This window comes from Eleutherodactylus coqui, chromosome 3 (genome assembly GCF_035609145.1).
Source record: "Eleutherodactylus coqui strain aEleCoq1 chromosome 3, aEleCoq1.hap1, whole genome shotgun sequence".
Taxonomy (NCBI): Eukaryota; Metazoa; Chordata; class Amphibia; order Anura; family Eleutherodactylidae; genus Eleutherodactylus; species Eleutherodactylus coqui.
In genome coordinates, this window is record NC_089839.1 from 78,250,437 (window position 1) to 78,268,903 (window position 18,467).

Here is an 18,467-nt window from a genome sequence, read left to right on the forward strand (position 1 = left end):
CGTGTCACGTGACGCGGCCGGACCGCGTCATTTGGCGTCATATGACGCTCGGCGGTGGGCGGGAAAGCGTTTTTTCACGCTATCTCCCGCTGGTTACAGCGGGAGATAGCGTGAATGGACGGCTTCCATTGACTGCAATGGAAGCCGTCAGTGCGTACAGCCCGTCCTCACCCGCAGAAAATAGAGCATGCTGCGGGTGAGGACGGGAGAAATCGCGGTGCGTAATTCCGCGGTGGAATTACGCATCGTGAGCATGGAGCTATTAGGTTCAATAGAACCTAATAGCTGCGTGCAACGCAGCGGATTTTCGCCGCGAATTACGCGGCGGAAATCCGTTCGTGGGAAGGAGGCCTAAGGGTTAGAAGTGCTTTTATGCCAGGCAGGAAGCATAGTCCTGGAAGTATCTTCCTGGCCTAGCTACAGCCGCTGCCATAGACTCCTATGGGAGCCAATGACAGCGGCCGGAGAAGGGAGTTGAAAGGAAGTTTAGCAGCGTGACTGCTAAACTTCCTCCCCCTTCTATTCTCCTCTCCGTCCCTTGCCGCTGTTTGCAATGGGAGGCGGCGGGTTCGGAAGCAGACCTACGCTCTGCTATCTTCTGCCCCCTCCTATTGATGACTGCGGACGAAGGGTGGGGAGAGAGTTTAGCTCCACCCCTGCTCCCTCCTCTTGCAAACAGACCAAAGGGAGGAGAAAGGGGGTAAGCCGGCGAGGGGAGAGAAGGGGGAGACAGGTTAGCAGAGCTAAGCTGTCTCTCTCCGCTCTACGGCATATACACTGAGCCCGTGCATCACATGGTAGCGTATATCGGCCGGCTGTGAAAAAGCTGGCTGATATACGCTCGTGTGAGTATGCTACGAGTAGGCTGTAGGTCAGATTTTCAGAACTCGCTCATGTTAATGCAGCCTAAATTATGATTTGTGGCAATGTATGTTGCACTGAAATTACAGTTTCTGCATGATGTTACTGTTTCATAAGTCACTAAGAATTACTTGATATGGTTTAATTATTTTCTTGGTTAAGGCCGGTGACACATTGCTGTATTTTGGCCACCGTTTTGCATATGTAATAGGGAAGTGCGTCCCGGCCTGACTTAAACATTGCCATGATGCTCAGAGTACAGGCCAGGAGACCTGTGGTCAGGCCGGGACGCACTTCTGTATTACAGATGCAAAACAGCAACCAACACCCAAAATACGTCAATCTGACACCGGCCTAAGGCGCCTTTCACATGCGCGACAGTGATATCCCCGCGAGAAAATCGCAGTGATATCGCATTTATGTTTTGTGCGATATTGCTGCATTTTCTCGTGGCGATATCGCAATTTTGTGTTGCTACAAAGCCGCGCATCTTTGTAGCACTCTTTTGCCAGGATTTTCGGGGAGGCTTGAAATATAAGCCCTGGCTAAATAAAAAAAAAACAAAAAAACAATAGGTTACCTAAAAAGCGCTGTCAGCTCCGCCACACGTCTCCTCTGCAGCTCCGGAACTTCTTTGAAGTCTTCAGTTAGCGCTTCCTGGTCTAGGGTTCTCCGCCTCCAGGAAGCGCTGGCTCTGATTGATTCCTGAACGCCGTGGCTCAGCGAATCACTGCAGTGCTTGATGAACCAATCACAGTCATCGCATTGAATGCCTGTGACTGGTTCATCAAGCGCTGCAGGTGGTCGAGGACCAAAAAGAGCCAGCGCTTGTCAGAGGCGGGATTTATGAACCCAATGAGCAGGAAGCGTCATCTAAAGACTGCAGGCAAGTGTGCTGGAGCTGCGGAAGGAGAAGTGCGGCAGAGCGGACAGCGCCTGTTAGGAGATGTATTGTTTTTTGATTTTTTTTAATGTAGCTAGGGCTTATTTTAGGGACAAACAGTAGGGCTTCCTACTGTAAAAGTTGCATCGCACAAAAAATGCGATTTTGTGTGTTGCAACACAAAGGAAGGCTCTAGAGATGAGCGAACGTGCTCGGCCCCGCCCCTTTTTCGCCCGAGTACCGCGATTTTCGAGTACTTCCGTACTCGGGCGAAAAAATTCGGGGGGCGCCGTGGCGGCACGGGGGGTTGCAGCGGGGAGTGGGGGGGAGAGGGAGAGAGAGAGGGCTCCCCCCTGTTCCCCGCTGCTACCCCCCGCACCGCCGCGCCTCTCCCCGCCCCCCGGCGCCCCCCGAATCTTTACGCGCGAGTACTGAAGTACTCAAAAATGGCGGTACTCGGGTGCGTAAGTACTCATTACGAGTACGTTCGCTCATCTCTAGAAGGCTCCATAGAGAAACATGGGCTATAAAACATAGCCAATCGCAGCAATATTCAGCATGCTGCAATTTTTAACCCTGCAAGCAGCAGCCTACAAAACATTGCTAATGTGAAGGAACCCATTGGAAAGTTTGGGCCTCACATACATGCGATTTGTAGCACTATCGCATTGCAAGAAAATCACGCGATTTTGCCGCGCGTGTGAAAGCGGCCCAATACTGATAAATTGCTACAGTCACATTATTTAGGCAACCACTGGAAAAATATAGGCACAAAAATACACATGAACCACATCAATGGTAGGAAACCATGGCAAATTGTCTTGCAATGTATGACGAGAAACAATAAGAAATATCTGCTTCCATCGACAACGTATCTTCCCGTCTCTGGTAAGTGTAAGGGGACGTGCATCCTACCATCGAGTCATGAAACATAGAATAAAACTCACAAACCTCACAAACAACAGCATGGTTGTGCTCATCCTGCGCCTTGATAAGTTCTGCCAGAAAATATTCCCCGTAAGTGGCTTTCAGGGTATCATTGTGGCACATAAAAATTGGTATGAGGTCGTCGTGATCTTCTACCCTAAGTAAGCAAAACAGTGTTAATGTCTACAGATCGGAGAAAGATATAGCGTTTAGTCTGCAAGATATACATGAAAGAGAACTGACTAAGGGTGCTTTCACACCGGCGTGTTTATGTGCGCATAAAACCAAGTGTCTATTAGAACCATTCGTTCCCTATGGTGTGTTCACATGTCCGTGTTTTACAGGCGTACAAACGCACATACCTGTAAAACATAGGACATACGTGCACCATATGTCCGTGGTGCATGTCAATATTCCCCAGCGGGGAGTCCCCTTGTCGCTGAACACTGTGACAGCACTGTCACTGTGTTCAGTGACAAGGGTACTCCCTGCGGGGAGTAAAGAATCCCGTGCCACAGCTGTGGCAGAGGATTGCGATGTTCTTCCATTGCTTTCAATGGGACCGACGCTTCTAGAGTCCCATTGAAAGCAATGGGATGCCGGCAAGCCCTGCAGTGATTTTCGGGGAAGGGTTTTAAATATAAGCCCTTCCTTAAAAAATCATCCCTAGAATGTGTTAAAATAAAAAATATATATACTCACCTCTCCGCAGCTGCTGGGTTCAGACGTGTCCAGCCAGGTCTTCTCCCTGCACTGCTTTGAATCTCTTTCAGCAGGCAGGAATTCAAAATCCACACCTGCTGAAAAGGCTTGTATGTGATTGGCTGAGCGCTCAGCAAATCACAGGCAGCACTAAGCCATTCATTGAATTCTAAACGCACTAATATGCAGAATACGGAAATGTGAAAGAACCCATTGAAATCAATGGGTTCTATTCAGTACATATTGCACACGCAGATTCTGAGCACGCATATATGCGCACAAATACACCCGTGTGAAGCCTGCCTTGATTTTTTAGGAATTTATATACTGGAGAAATTAACTAGTTATTTGCCATCCCTATTTTCGCACAGTATTGTCCTGGAGAATCAAAATTCCAGTACTGCTATGCTTTCTTTCACTTTCTAATTCCTAAGAATGACTGAAGAAGATGGAAGTAATTTAATAAGTCACAACGCTTTCTATGAACAAAACGTGTCCATATTGATAGATTGAAAGGCAGCGAGAGGCAGTGAGGGAAACAAACTTTTTTTGTATAAAGTTAGGATGGCATTCATAAGAATGAAACTCTTCTTAGTTAGCCAAGATAAATGATTAAATCTATTAAATGACTTTGTCTAAAAAACTTCACACGTGGTTTCCCTGAATCCTTTTCTAGGGAGAAATATAGATAAACCATTAATACTAACTGTAGCAACTCATTTACACCCATTTGTATTGACATGATCCCGTCTCATTATATCAGACACGTATTTGCTCGGTCCCCTTCCATGTAACGCGGTGCTGACAGGATTCATTATTGAAAGGACTACAGCGACCTCATGTGGTGAAAACTTTACAAAGAAATGGCTGTCGTTTATGGAAGTTTAAAAGGCACAATGATCCATATCAGTAATGGCGAACCTTTTAGAGATCAAGTGCCCAAACTGCAACCCCAAACCTACTTATTCATTACAAAGTGCCAACACGTCAGGGGGCGGGGCTTATCACAACGTAGGAGTTTACCTCCATCGTTCTAAAATGGACAAGGCTGTTTCAAAGTAAACAGGAGGAACACCATGTATTTTTTCCCTAGCTGGAGCACTGGAGTGCCATTGGGGCAGATTTTGACTGGAAATCAGCCTTGTATCCACAGCTGATTTCATACTATGCGGCGCTGCCCCTCACCTCCGCCGAAGGTTTCACACTGTCAGCACTCCCCGGCTTCCAGTTCCCAGTGGTCTGTAGTGGCCTCACCTGACCAGCGGTGCCATACCTGACCAGGCCGCTAGGAATCGGTAGCCGGGGAGTGCTAACAGCAGGAAGCCTAAGGAGAAGGGGAGCACCGCATAGTATGAAATCAGCTGTGGATACGAGGCTGCCTTCCAACGGTTCATATTTTGACTGCATTTTGGATGCGTAATATGCTACAAAAGTTGCCACTGTGGATATTCCACAGCATTTCCGCCACGTGTAAACATACCCTAAGTCAGCTTGAGGTATGCTGCCATGTGCAGAGCAGCCTCAAAAGTAATACTTACTCACTATATCGGCCCCAGTAATAATAGTGACCCCCCACAGTAGCCCCAGTAGTAATAAACAGAGGTTTGCCAGCAGCACAGCTTCCTCACCATAATATGGTAGGACAGGTTTATGATGCCCAGTCACCAAAGGATCCATTCCCAGGGTCCACTTCATCCACAGAAAATAGGTAGCGGTGACAGCATAGAAGGTGCAAATAAAACGTTCTTTTATTCCTCCATAGTTAACATGCAACATTTCGATTCCAAAGGAGTCTTTTTCAAGCATGAATAGTAATAGTGACCTCTCACAGTAACCTCAGTAGTGATAGTGACCTCTCACAGTAACCTCAGTAGTGATAGTAATCCCCACAGTAGGCACAATAGTAATAATGATCCCCCACAGTGGCCTCAGTAGTAATAGTGGCCCCTTGAGAATCATATACTTATCTATCTATCTATCTATCTATCACATATCTATCATCTATCTATCTATCACATATCTATCTATCTATCTATCTATCTCTCATTCTTATCTATCTATCGATCTATCCATCCTATATCCATCTAACTGTCTCATATCCGTCTATCTATTATCTATCAATATCTCTATCTATCTATCTCTCACATCTATCTATCTATTTCATATCAAGCTATCTATCTATCTCATATCTATCTCTCATATATCTATCTATATCTTTCATATCTATTAATCAATCTATCTATTTATCTCTCTCATATCTATCTCTTTCTCATATCTATCTATCTATCTACCTCTCTCTCATATCTATGTATCTATAACTCATATTTCTCATTCATATCTATCTCTCATATTTATTTATCAATCTATCTATATCATATTTATCTATCTTTCATATGTATCTATCACATATCTATCATCTATCTATCTATCTCATATCTATCTCTTTCATATCTATCTCTTGCATATCTATCTCTCATTCACATCTATCTATCTCTCTCTCATATCTATCTATTTATCTATCTCATACCCATATATCTGTCTCAAATCCGTCTATTATCTATCAATCTATCTATCATGTAACCATTTATCGCTCTCATATCTATCTATCTATCTATCTATCTATCTATCTATCTATCTATCTATCTATCTATCTATCTATCTGTCTCATATCTATCTATCTCATACTTATCTATATCTATCTATCTATCTATCTAAAATCTATCTCTCGCATGTCTATATTTCCCATATCTATTTATCAATCTGTCTATCTCTCTCATCTCTATTAGAGATGAGCGAGCACGCTCGGATAAGGCAGTTACTTAAGCGAGCATCGCTCTTCTCGAGCAACTGCCTTCTCATCCGAGCAGGCTCGGGGGGACGGCGGGGGTGGCGGGGGGGGGGGGGGGGGAAGAGAGATCTCTCTCACTCTCCACCCTGCTCCCCTTCGCTCTCCCCCGCCGCCCCCCTCAGCCTGCTTGGACGAGAAGGCAGTTGCTCGAGAAGAGCTAGCTATCTCATATCTATGTATCTATAACTCATATCTCTCTCTCTCATATCTCTCTCTCTCTCTATCTATCTATCTCTTATCTATTCAGAAAACGCAGCTAAGAATCATGGCATTTTTACCGCAATTTCCAGCAGCGTTTTTGATTGCACGGAACAGCGTTTGACAGCGCTTTTTATCAAACAGATAGTAAGATAGAGAGATATGAGAGAGAGATAGTAAGATAGAGAGATATGAGAGAGAGATAGTGAGAGAGATAGTGAGAGAGAGAGATAGTGAGAGAGAAAGATAGTGAGAGAGAGATAGAGAGATATGAGAGAGAGATAGTGAGAGAGAGATAGTGAGAGAGAGAGATAGTGAGAGTGAGAGAGATAGTGAGAGAGAAAGATAGTAAGAGAGAGATAGTGAGAGAGAGATATGAGAGAGATAGATAATAAGATAGAGAGATATGAGAGAGATAGTAAGATAGAGAGATATGAGAGAGATAGTGAGAGAGAGATAGAGAGATATGAGAGAGATAGTGAGAGAGAGAGAGATAGTGAGAGAGAGAGAGCGAGATAGTGAGAGAGATAGTGAGAGTGAGAGAGAGATAGGGAGAGAGATAGTGAGAGAGAGAGAGATAGGGAGAGAGATAGTGAGAGGGAGAGAGAGAGATAGTGAGAGAGAAATAGAGAGATAAAGAGAGAGATAGAGAGATAAAGAGAGAGAGAGATGAGAGAGAGATAAAGAGAGAGAGAGAGAGAGAGAGAGATTCTAATGAGAGCTGCAGCTGCAGTTACTAAGGTCACCCACTACACTGAGTTTGGCGTACCAGCCTCCGCTCTGTACCCCCTTGTGTAGCGGCTATGACAGTGTGCGCCCAATCAGCTGATCAGCTGGAGTCCCGAGTGACAGACCCCAGATGATCAACTATTGATAATGTATCCTGAGGAAAGATCTTCATTAGTATTTCCCTGGAAAATCCCTGTAAGGCTGCCTGCAGACGGCCGGGTCAGATCCGGCTGTGAGAATTCTCGCAGTGGGACCCGACCCGAGCACCTGCAGAGAGCAGTGCGTCACTCACCTACTCCCGCAGCTCCAGCTCTTTCATGTGCTGGCTGCCGGGCAGCTGGCGCATGCACAGAGCGGAGCCAATGGCCGGTGAGTGACGTGAGCCCCGCACAGAATTAGAGTATGCTGTGGTTTGTTTTCTGCCCGTGATTTCGCGCAGACAAACCGCGGCCGTCTCCATAGGATTGCGTGCTGTAATGCAATCCTATGCAGGTGTCCTGGGATGGAAATTCTGCGGGGAATCCCGCCGCGGAATTTCCGCCCGTCTGCAGGCGGCCTAAGAGAAGACATTATTGCCTTGTATAAACAGAAAGATAACAAGGCACTGAATGCTCTTAGAGATACAGCTGGCAGCCAGACGCTGCTCTAAGTACTAATGCTCCATTTTCACAGGCCGGTTATCGCTCAAAATTTGTTCAAAGGAAAGAAAATTCGCCAAATCATCGCATCCACATGCGCAGCTATCGCGCACTATTAGTTTACTTTTCATTTTTCGCTCAGTTTCAACCAGAATAATAATCATTGCCCTTTGCTTCTTTCTCGCTGCATCTAACCCGCCCCCTCCGTGTTTACCATACAATGTCATGATCTGCCTGTTTAAACGTTCTGCACGAGCGCGAACAACTACTGGTGAGGTCATATGCTCGTGCAGATCGTTTACCCGACCATCGTCCCATGTAAATGGGGCATAAGGTTGTATTAACAGGTCTGATAAATCAGCCTATATTGCACTCGTAAATCGGAGGTTTTCAGGATTCTGTAATGCGCTTTAAAAAAATTCTAAGTAAAGTAAAATTTAAAAAAACGACATTCCCTCTGTCTCATGGCTGTCGATGCCGAAAAGGCCTTCGACAGAGTAAGATGGAGTTTCTTAGAGGCCACCCTGCGACACGTGGGCCTGGGACCCCGAATGAGAGAGAGGATAATGGCCCTGTATAAGGACCCAACAGCCAGGGTAAGGGTTAATGGGGTGCTATCAGATCCCTTCCCCATCCATAACGGAACCAGACAGGGGTGCCCGCTGTCACCCTTCCTCTATATCTTAACTATGGAGTCGTTGGCTAATGCCATCAGGGGGAACGAATCCATTAGGGGCGTCAAGGTTGGACACGCGGAATACAAGTTGTCCCTGTTCGCTGACGACCTCCTGATATACCTTTCCTGCCCAAGTGTTGGTATCCCGGTCCTTTTAAGGGAATTTGATAGGTTCAGTGATATAAGTAACTTTAAAATTAACCTCCAGAAGACAGAGATACTGAACGTTTCTATCCCCCAGGCAGAGGAACTTAGGTTGAAAAAGCAGTTCCCATTTAAATGGCAAAGCAAAGCCATAAAATACTTGGGCATTCAGCTCCCAGTTGACCCCTCGCACACATTCAACTTAAATTACAAACCATTCCTAGAGAACCTAAAAAAGGACTTGAACAACTGGAGCCCCCTGTTCTTGTCCTGGAGTGGTAGAATTAATACGGTCAAGATAGTGTGTCGCTCCCAAGGTTCCTTTATCTATGTCAGGCCCTCCCCATCCGACTGCATAGACAATATCTGATGCACATACGCTCCCTAATCACCAAATTTGTCTGGCGAGGGCGTAGGCCCCGACTAAAGCAGAGCACGCTGGTTAGGACCAAGGATAGCGGAGGTCTAGGTTTACCGGACTTCACCCTATACTACAAGGCCAACATAGCGAGGTGTGTCCTCAACCTCCTCAAACATAGCGAGTCCAAACTTTGGGTCGAAATGGAACTTGACTCGGACCCAGGCCTGACCCAGGGGATATTTTGGGTCCCGGGCGGTCTGATCAGAGACGTTCCAGGAGTGTCACCCCTGCTGAGGCTTCTGGGGGAGGCATGGTCGGGCTTTGCTAGAAGAGACGGGTTGGTCACAATTCCGGGCCCCCTTACTCCAATCTTAGCTAACCCCCAATTCAAGGCTTTCATGACGAACAGAACCTTGCTGCTGACCCCAGCGATACAGGTTCCACGTCTGAGAGATGTGACAAGCCAAAGGGGGATTAAACCCTTAGCGGAGTTCTTCGCGGAGTCAAGAACTCCACCGGGAGCATGGATAGTATACCTACAACTGAGGGGATCGCTGGTCTCCCTGACACCCGGTTTGAATCTAGCTAAAGCCCTCACACCCTTTGAGGCGTTATGCATGGCCCCTGAACCTGCTGGGCATCTTATTTCATTACTGTACAGGTTAATGCTGGATCGTGAGATGGGGGACGAACCCCCGACGTTTACCGGGACGTGGGAGGGTGAGCTGGGGAAAAGCTTCTCTGCAGAACAATGGCAGAGGTCCTTCATTCTAACGCACAAGGCAACAGTGCATTCCAAGTTGCACGAGCTAAACTATAAGGTCCTGTCCCACTGGTATACCACGCCGGACAGACTGCACAAAATGTTTCCCCAATCCTCCCCCCAGTGCTGGAGATGTCTGAGCGGGCAGGGAAATATGGTGCATATTTGGTGGGATTGCCCCCCAGTGGCGGCACTATGGAAGGATGTGGAGGAGTTATACAATAACCTATCTGGGGCAGGCGTGGTGTTCTTGCCCGAGCTGGCCCTACTGTCCATGTTCCGGGGACCTATCGCCCAGGTGAGAAAGGGTCTATTGAGATTCTTCATTCTGGCGGTAAGACAGATAATCCCAAGGCTCTGGCGAGACACCGCGAGCCCCACTAAGACCCACTGGGTCGAGGCAGTGAATACGCTGGCCAGATTCGAGGAGATGAGGGCAGAGGAGGATGCTACGGTTGAGAAGTTCTACGCAACATGGAGGCCATGGCTAGACTTTAGGTCATCCCCTGGTCTTGGGGACTGGATTTCCAGGACGACTAATGCATCGTAAGCACTCAGTATCCTGACAGCCTCTCGCGAGCAGAATGGGCCACATTGCTCCTCCTCTGGCGCAGGGGATATCAAATATGATGATACCGGAACCCACTCACCCGTGGAGATGCCTAACCAGACCGATAGGCTCACGCAAATCGCTCTCTAACATGTGGGCACAACCTATTTCCCAGATCACCCATACCCCATCCCCCCCAAACCCCCTACGGGCTCCCTGGAGTCTTCTTGTTTAACTCTTTTTCGTTTCTCTCTGTGTTTCTCTCTATTCCACCTCGCGGACCCCTACCTTGAGGTGGGATTGAATTTTGTTAGTTAAAAGAAAAAGGTTGGGCGGAGGCGGGCCAGCAACGAACTCCACGGAGGCGAGGTAGTGGAGTGGGAAAGTGGGCGCATCAAAAAGTATGTATACGTATTGATTGTACCAATGTATGTGATGCACCTATGACTTGACTATTGTTACATGCCTTTTCGTCCGAATAAACACTTATTTAAAACAAAAAAAACGACATTCCGACTTTCACTGCGTCTTGTTTCTACGACACACAAACTGCAACAAAAATGACATAATAACTTTATTCTATGGGTCGGTACGATTACTACAATACCAAACTTGTATAGTTTTTTTTTTTACTGTACTACTTTAATTTTTTTCAAAGACATTTAGCTTTTTAAAACTATTTTCAGCCACCATCTTCTGCGTGCAATTACTTTTTTATTTTTCTGTTGACGTAGTTGTGCGAGGGCTCATTTTTTTGTGAGATGTCCTTTCAGAAGGACCCCGGCTGCCATGACACTTGTACAGCTTCTGCGATCTTATGCGGGGGGGCCGTACGGGACCCCCAAACAATGTTCGGGGATTTAAATGCCGCTGTCAGAATTGACAGCGGCATTTAAAGGGTTAATAGCTGCAATTTGCTGCACGGCTGATTGCAGCTATTACCCACGGTTGTCAGCTGTAATAAATAGCTGGCGCCAGCGCTGTATGAAAAGAGTTCGCCCCGCGATCTCTCTTCATACATAGACTGTCCATACAGGCCATCAAAAGGAGTATCGGCAGTCGTTAAGGGGTTAAACACGCAGGATCTGCACACTGTGCAACAACACAGAACCCCCGGAGTATTATCACAGGTGTAAATACAGCGTGAAGACGCTCGTCACGGAGGGGCTGAATACTTCTTAGACAATTTGGAGAAACCACTTTTATATCAGTCGTGTAGATTTATTTAAATTGTTTTTATTTGATTGCTTTCTGCAAACAGCTGAAAGTCTGTAAATCTGACAAACCTAATTTGCAGGAGGGGGGGATAATTATGATTATAACTAGAGATGAGCGAATCTGCTCATTTCGAGTAATTACTCGATCGAGCACCGCGATTTTCGAGTACTTCAGTACTCGTGTGAAAAGATTCGGGGGGCGCCGGGGGGAGGCGTGGCGGAGCGGGGGGGTAGCAGCGTAGAACAGGGGGGAACCCTCTCTCCCCCCCCCCCACTCACCCACGGCGCCCCCCGAATCTTTTCCTTACTCGAAAATCACGGTGCTCGGGCGAAAAAGGGGCGTGGCTGAGTAGGTTCGCTCATCTCTAATTATAACTATAGTTCTGCGCTATCCTATGAATAACTTTATATTACTGTAATACCACTTTAAGCAGTTGCAGAACTCCAGTGTTGTGACCTCATCGTAACCAAGACATCTGCCATAAGTGGTATGACATCACTCTCTCTGCCAGCTGAGCAACAGCACTGACTCTGAAGAGGTGGAGACACATCTGAGACCAGAAGAAGTGATACATCGCTTCATCATCCAACAATACAGTAAGTAGATGGGAACAGGAGACTAGAGTCTGCATGGAGGGGGAGGAGGTGCACTGTGCTGTATCTTTACATGAAATACAGTATTATGTATAGGATATAGATTTAGTAATATATTTTATTTGAACTGTGAACTACCAATTACCTGATATTTTTACTCTTTATGGAAAATAGACATCATAATAACAATCCTTTACAGATAGTAAATGTACATATATATATACATCAAATGTATGTATCAAGTATAGATAGTTGTGTGTACCGTTAGGTTTTCAATGTAATCTACATATAAAAATGTAGGAAAATGCAGTTTCATGACATAGAGGTATTTCCTTATAAATTGTAAGCTGTTCCTGTTGCCATAGTAACGTCAGGAGGCGACCACCAATAGGATTGCTGGTCATCAGTTTGATAGTTGTCAGTTGTGTGCAGTCAGTTATTGGTGGGTGATGTTCTTCTCCCCATTCAGTACTAGTAGACATATGATGGAGAACTATACTGGACGCTCTACTAGAAGATCTATAGTTGCCCTGTGTTTAGGGCTCATTCACACGGGCGTAAGGGCATTTCAGCCACACAAATACACCTCGTGTTTGTGTGACTGAATTGCACTGATGCCGCTTATATTGCCGGCCTCGCCATGTATTTGCCACATGTTTGCGCACACAAATGTTGCACACGCTGATTTCAATAGGCTCTTGTGGTGCACAAATGACACCAAGAAAGGTCATGCTGTGGATTTTTCACGCGATCACACATTGCATGAAATGGAAAGCAATGGGTCCTATTTGCTGAGTATTATGCATGCAAAATTTGTGCAAGTAATATGTTGTGCAAATCCGCCCGGGTGAGCGAGCGCTTATCCCCTATGGAGGGCATTTGCTGCCAGCAGGCTCCTCACTGGTAAGTCCGATACTGGGTCTTTATCTCTTAGGATATAGAGGTCTTCTCTTGCTTTCTATGGTTACATGTCAGCGCTGCCCCTATTATAGATATTTCACAGCGATCACAGCTTCCAAGTCACAAATACCAAATTATCTTGTTGATATAGAGCCGACAGCAAGTGACGCCAAGAGAACATGGCAGGAGCCAAAGGACAAGATGAGTTCCATAAGACCTTCATAATAGTAATCATGGGAAGCCAGGTGAGTATAATAATGTGAAAAACACAAAAATACACACAAGTATAAAAACACATTGCATAAAAAAGATCCCCACATAATGATATAAATCCCTGAGAGCATAATACAAAGCATATATTTATTATATAGCACCATGCTAGTATAAGCAGCAGCTAAAGACTTATAATGCATAAGGGGACATATGTATTAAGTCTCCTAGCCGGGACAAGATAAAGCACCCTGCTAGTATAAGCAGCAGCTAAATACTTATAATGAATAAGGGGACATATGTATTAAGTCTCCTAGCCGGGGCAAGATATAGCACCCTGCTAGTATAAGCAGTAGCTAAACACTTACAATGTATAAGGGGACATATGTATTAAGTCTCCTAGCCTGGACAAGATATAGCACCCTGCTAGTATAAGCAGCAGCTGAATACTTACAATGAATAAGGGGACATATGTATTAAGTCTCCTAGCCGGGACAAGATATAGCACCCTGCTAGTATAAGCAGTAGCTAAATACTTACAATGCATAAGGGGACATATGTATTAAGTCTCCTAGACTGGGCAAAATATAGCACCCTGCTAGTATAAGCAGCAGCTAAACAGTTAACGTGTTTAATATTATATGCTTGTATGTGCAATGTTCTATTTACCCCCACGCTTCATTCACATTGGAAAACTCTTTTGCTGCCTTCTTCTGAGAGCAGCTTCACTCCTCCTGTTAATAAGAAGGCGAGCTACAACCCCTCTTGCATTCTTTAGGCTCAATGTCAATGGGCGGATTTGATTTGCAGCACCAACATGGGTGATCCGCAAATGAAGCCGCCCATAGGGATACATTAGCGTCCACAAAAAAATTAAAAGCATGCGGATGTCATTTTTTCTCAGCATGCCGATCGCACGTGCAGGAAAAAAAAAATCGCAACATGCTCCATTTTTCTGTGGATCTCACACTGACGGCTTTCATTGGAGTCAATAGAAGCCGTCCCGCGGATCCACGGGAAAGGAGATTTTTTTTAATTTTTATAAATGCACTACATATACGCGCGCACATTGGCCAGCACAGAAAGCATCCGCAGTGCAGAAGAAAGAAGCTCCAGCCGTGGACAGAGAAGACCCACAAGGACTCCGGACAGGTATGAAAATGCTTTTTAAGCATCATGGCTGTGGGCACGGGTGTAAACTGTAGTACAAGTTGTCTGCTGGTAGTTTTGCTCTTTTTGTGTCTTAGAAATCACATGTCTGAATAGTAACTTGTCAGTAACCTACAGCTTAAGGCGTAAACATATGAGTATTCAGGATAGGTTGTAACGCTAATGATTAACATATGTTCTGTTTGTATATAGTGTCAGCATCTGTATGTATATAATAGTGTATATATATTCTGCAATGTCCAAATATGTAATTTATACTCCTGTTGGTAATATCATATGCAATGTACATAACATTTTTGTATATAGTGTTTGCGTATTTATTATTAATACTGCAATGTCTGTACATATTATAAATGTCCACATGTTTTATATATATTTATACATAATCTACACATAATGTGCACACAGTGTTTATACATATGATATTTGTACTTTACTTTTTGGTGTTATGCCTGTTTATTCTTATATAAAGTTTGGATATACTGATGTCCATGTATATTATATGTATGCAGTATAATGATAACAAAAGCATCTCTCCCATGAGTTAGGCTGCCTTCACATCTGTGTGACTGTAAGTATATATATATTGATATATGCATATACATCTATGTACTTTTAATTCTGTAATTTATATGTGTTTGTGATATATTTCTTTATCCTGTTAATGTTTCCATGTACTGCGTTAGCACATCAATATCTGTATATATGATTGATGCCCACAAATGTATTCATGTTATATATTTAATGCACATATTGTTTGCATTGGTAATATGTATATTTATGCCTGTATGGATATTATATGCATATGTGTATATGTGACGTACTTCAATGTAATTAATGTAATGTGAATGTCATTGTATATATGTACACAGTATATATAATAAAGTATAACATATTGTTAATTGCTTGAGATAATAGTAGTATCTTCAGTATCAGCTTCTTATTGTATCCTGTTAATGTTTATGTGACTGTATTATGTGATAAGTTCTGACCCTGATGTGACTGACCGTACAGAAGACGCAGAATACAGGTCAAGCTGCAATGGACAAGGCCTTCCAATTACACTCAGTATTGTCACTAAATAAGCAGAGCAGGATGTAAATGACATTTCTCTTCCCATCGGGCCCTCCAGGGCTCCTTATTCAGATGGGTCCCTATACTGACACTGTATATGTAGAACAGGAGATCTCCAGTGTAATTGGTCGGCTTTATAGGGATTCTCTGGTTATATGTAAGTAGCATTTATATAGCAGATACATAGCTGATCACTACAGGCGCTCTAACCTTCTTATATCCTCACTGTGACCCTACAGAACCCTGAGTGCTGATCTGGCCTGCAGGGGGCGCACAGTGTAAAGATGCTCCTGATCATAGATGAGGATAACCAGTTAGAGCAGCTCTAGTGATGGGTTATCTAGCAGCTAGTTATATATTCTCAGGGATCGCTTTACCATTGCAGTGTGATACTTTACCTGTATAGTCACTCACATCAGTATTATCTGTCCATTGGTGTTATCATATAAGGTAGCATACAGCAAGGCTCCTGCCGGAATGACATACATAATGTAGAATAAAAGCCACCTAGAAGTGTATAGATACAATGTGTGCAGTGTAACAACTGCAAACTAGATCAGTTATTAGAAGGTTCTGCATCATATTGATGCATATAGAGGACAATGTGATTCTGTGCTCTGACAGAGGACAACATGAACCACATGGAGAAGTGACACATGCCACGTCTGAGTATCTCCTCTTCTACAAATCTAGTCTTAGTGTAGGGACCCATCTGAATGAGGTCGCCGTGACGTGGCAGATGGGCTCGCACAATTGGAATAAATTGTGCGCCAAGAACCTCACATTTATACCTCTAGTCAGTGATATGTAAACTGAGTGGGAAAAAGTTTATCATTGGGATCTCTGCTCATATCAGAAGTATAAACTCACTTGGATGGAAACTTTGTCTGTAATACCACCCCGGGCCACTGCCATGCTGTGTGTTTTCAGCTACATATGGCAAGATGATCAGTGAATTAGTGAGTGTCTCAAGTGGAAGATCCCTGCAGATCAATAGTTTAGGCCTGGAAACCCCTCTAAGTGTTGACCCGTTTGTTCCTCAAGAAAGTCTCCAACTGAGATAATAAAGCAGCAACATTTACTAGTCAGATTACAGACAGTGAAAACAATTAAAGTCTGTTTTTATTGCGATATATATTATAGATCATAGATCCGTGGTGGTGAACCTATGGCACGCAGAGCCCTCTTTGCTGGCACGCTCGCCGATGGCTCCCTGGCTGGTAACCACTCTGCAGGGCTGCTGCAGGTGAACATACTGATGTCAGTGTGTGCACCCGGGATCTTCCTCCCAACCTCTCCTCCTTAGTTCCGCAAGAGGTGAGGTCAGTGGAGGAGGAGTTCAGATGCACATACTGCCATCAGTGTGTGCATTCATAGCAAAGAAGAGAAGTAGCGCACTCCGATGACAAGGAGGAGGTAAGTATATGATTCTCAGGGGGTCACTATTACTATGAGACCAATGTGGGGACACTATTACTATTGAGACTACCGTGGGAGGTCACTGTTACTACTGAGGCAACTGTGGGGGACAGTATTATTACTGGGGCCACTGTGGGAGAAGCTATCACTACTGAGGCCACTGTGGGCATCTCTATTACTACTGAGGCTACTGTGGAGGTCATTATTATTACTGGGGCCACTGTGGGAGGCACTATTACTACTGAGACCACTGTGGGGGACACTATTACTACTGAGACCACTGTGGGGGACACTATTGCCACTAAGGCCACTGTAGGGGGCACTATAACCACTGAGGCCACTGTGGGATGCACTATTACTACTGAGACCACTGTGGGGGACACTATTACTACTGAGACCACTGTGGGGGACACTATTGCCACTAAGGCCACTGTGGGGGGCACTATAACCACTGAGGCCACTGTGGGATGCACTATTACTACTGAGACCACTGTGGAGGACACTATTACCACTAAGGCCACTGTGGGGGACACTATACCCACTGAGAACACTGTGGGATGCACTATTACTACTGAGACCACTGTGGGGGACCCTATTACCACTGAGGCCACTGTGGGGGACACTATTACTACTGAGGCCACTGTGGGAGACACTATTACTACTTAGGCCACTGAGGGGGTCACTATTACTGCTGAAACCATTGTGGGGGAATCTTGCATGAATTTCTTGCCCATGTGAAACCACCCTAAGATATCACAGGGATACACTGTCATCTTTGCATGTGCAACCTGTGTTGTGGCTGCAGTTGCCATGAAGTCCTAGCCTGCCACCTCCTTCACACGAGCATATGCACATTTGTGCATGCTGCAGTGCAACCTTTTTTGCATAATGAACGAGGCTTTCTTGCGCATGTATCAGCGGTTTTTTTACTGTACTTCTTGCGCCCGCAAGGCATGTTTGTTTGTGTACGGTGAAAAAGGACGCACCAATTTAAATGGCTAATTCATCTAATGAGCATTTGCCCAAACTCTGTTCCCGTCTATATGTAACTAAAATCATTGCAGCACACTGCAAAAAAGGCCACGTAACTCTCGCCCGCACGCTGCAAAAAAGGCCAAAAACCAAAACCATATTTGTTCTAGACAATGATAAAGATACCTGGCCTTCCGGATGTGGAGCTGGGGACAATGTTTGTGTCTGTGACAAATGTACATCGAAAACTTCTCAGCAAACTTGGATCCTGGAACATTCCTGACTGGTTCAAATACAGACGCCAAGGCGGGAGCTGCGAGAGTAAACACAAGACGGAATCAGTCTATTCTTCTTAACAAACTAATCAAGAACGTTGGCATTAAAAGAGCAGGCAATGCAAACAAACAGCAATTTGCATCCTCCATTAAATATAAATCCTGGAGAATCTTTCCTTAGAATTCTGTATTTTACTGTTCCTCTATTACTCCTCCTGGAAATGTATGAATACATTGGACAAACCTTCAGTATTAGGGCTAGATACACTTGTAAATCGAGTTTTGTTATTTACGTGATTTCTTGCCCTTGTTGTCTCCTCTATGTGGGGGAGACCACAATGGAGATACGATCACGA

At 44.9% G+C, this 18,467-nt stretch overlaps 1 protein-coding gene across 3 annotated transcripts in view; it reads right to left on the reverse strand.

Moving 5' to 3' along the window:
• Positions 1 to 18,467, reverse strand: part of CFAP61 (cilia and flagella associated protein 61) — a 332,916-nt gene that overhangs the window by 277,568 nt on the left and 36,881 nt on the right. For all 3 annotated transcript variants that reach the window (XM_066595763.1, XM_066595760.1, XM_066595761.1), the window contains exons 6-7: positions 18,023 to 18,149; positions 2,696 to 2,828 (exon numbers count right to left, since the gene is read on the reverse strand). In XM_066595763.1, the coding sequence (XP_066451860.1) occupies positions 2,696 to 2,828; positions 18,023 to 18,149 (260 nt within the window). The remainder of the gene's footprint in view (positions 1 to 2,695; positions 2,829 to 18,022; positions 18,150 to 18,467) is intronic.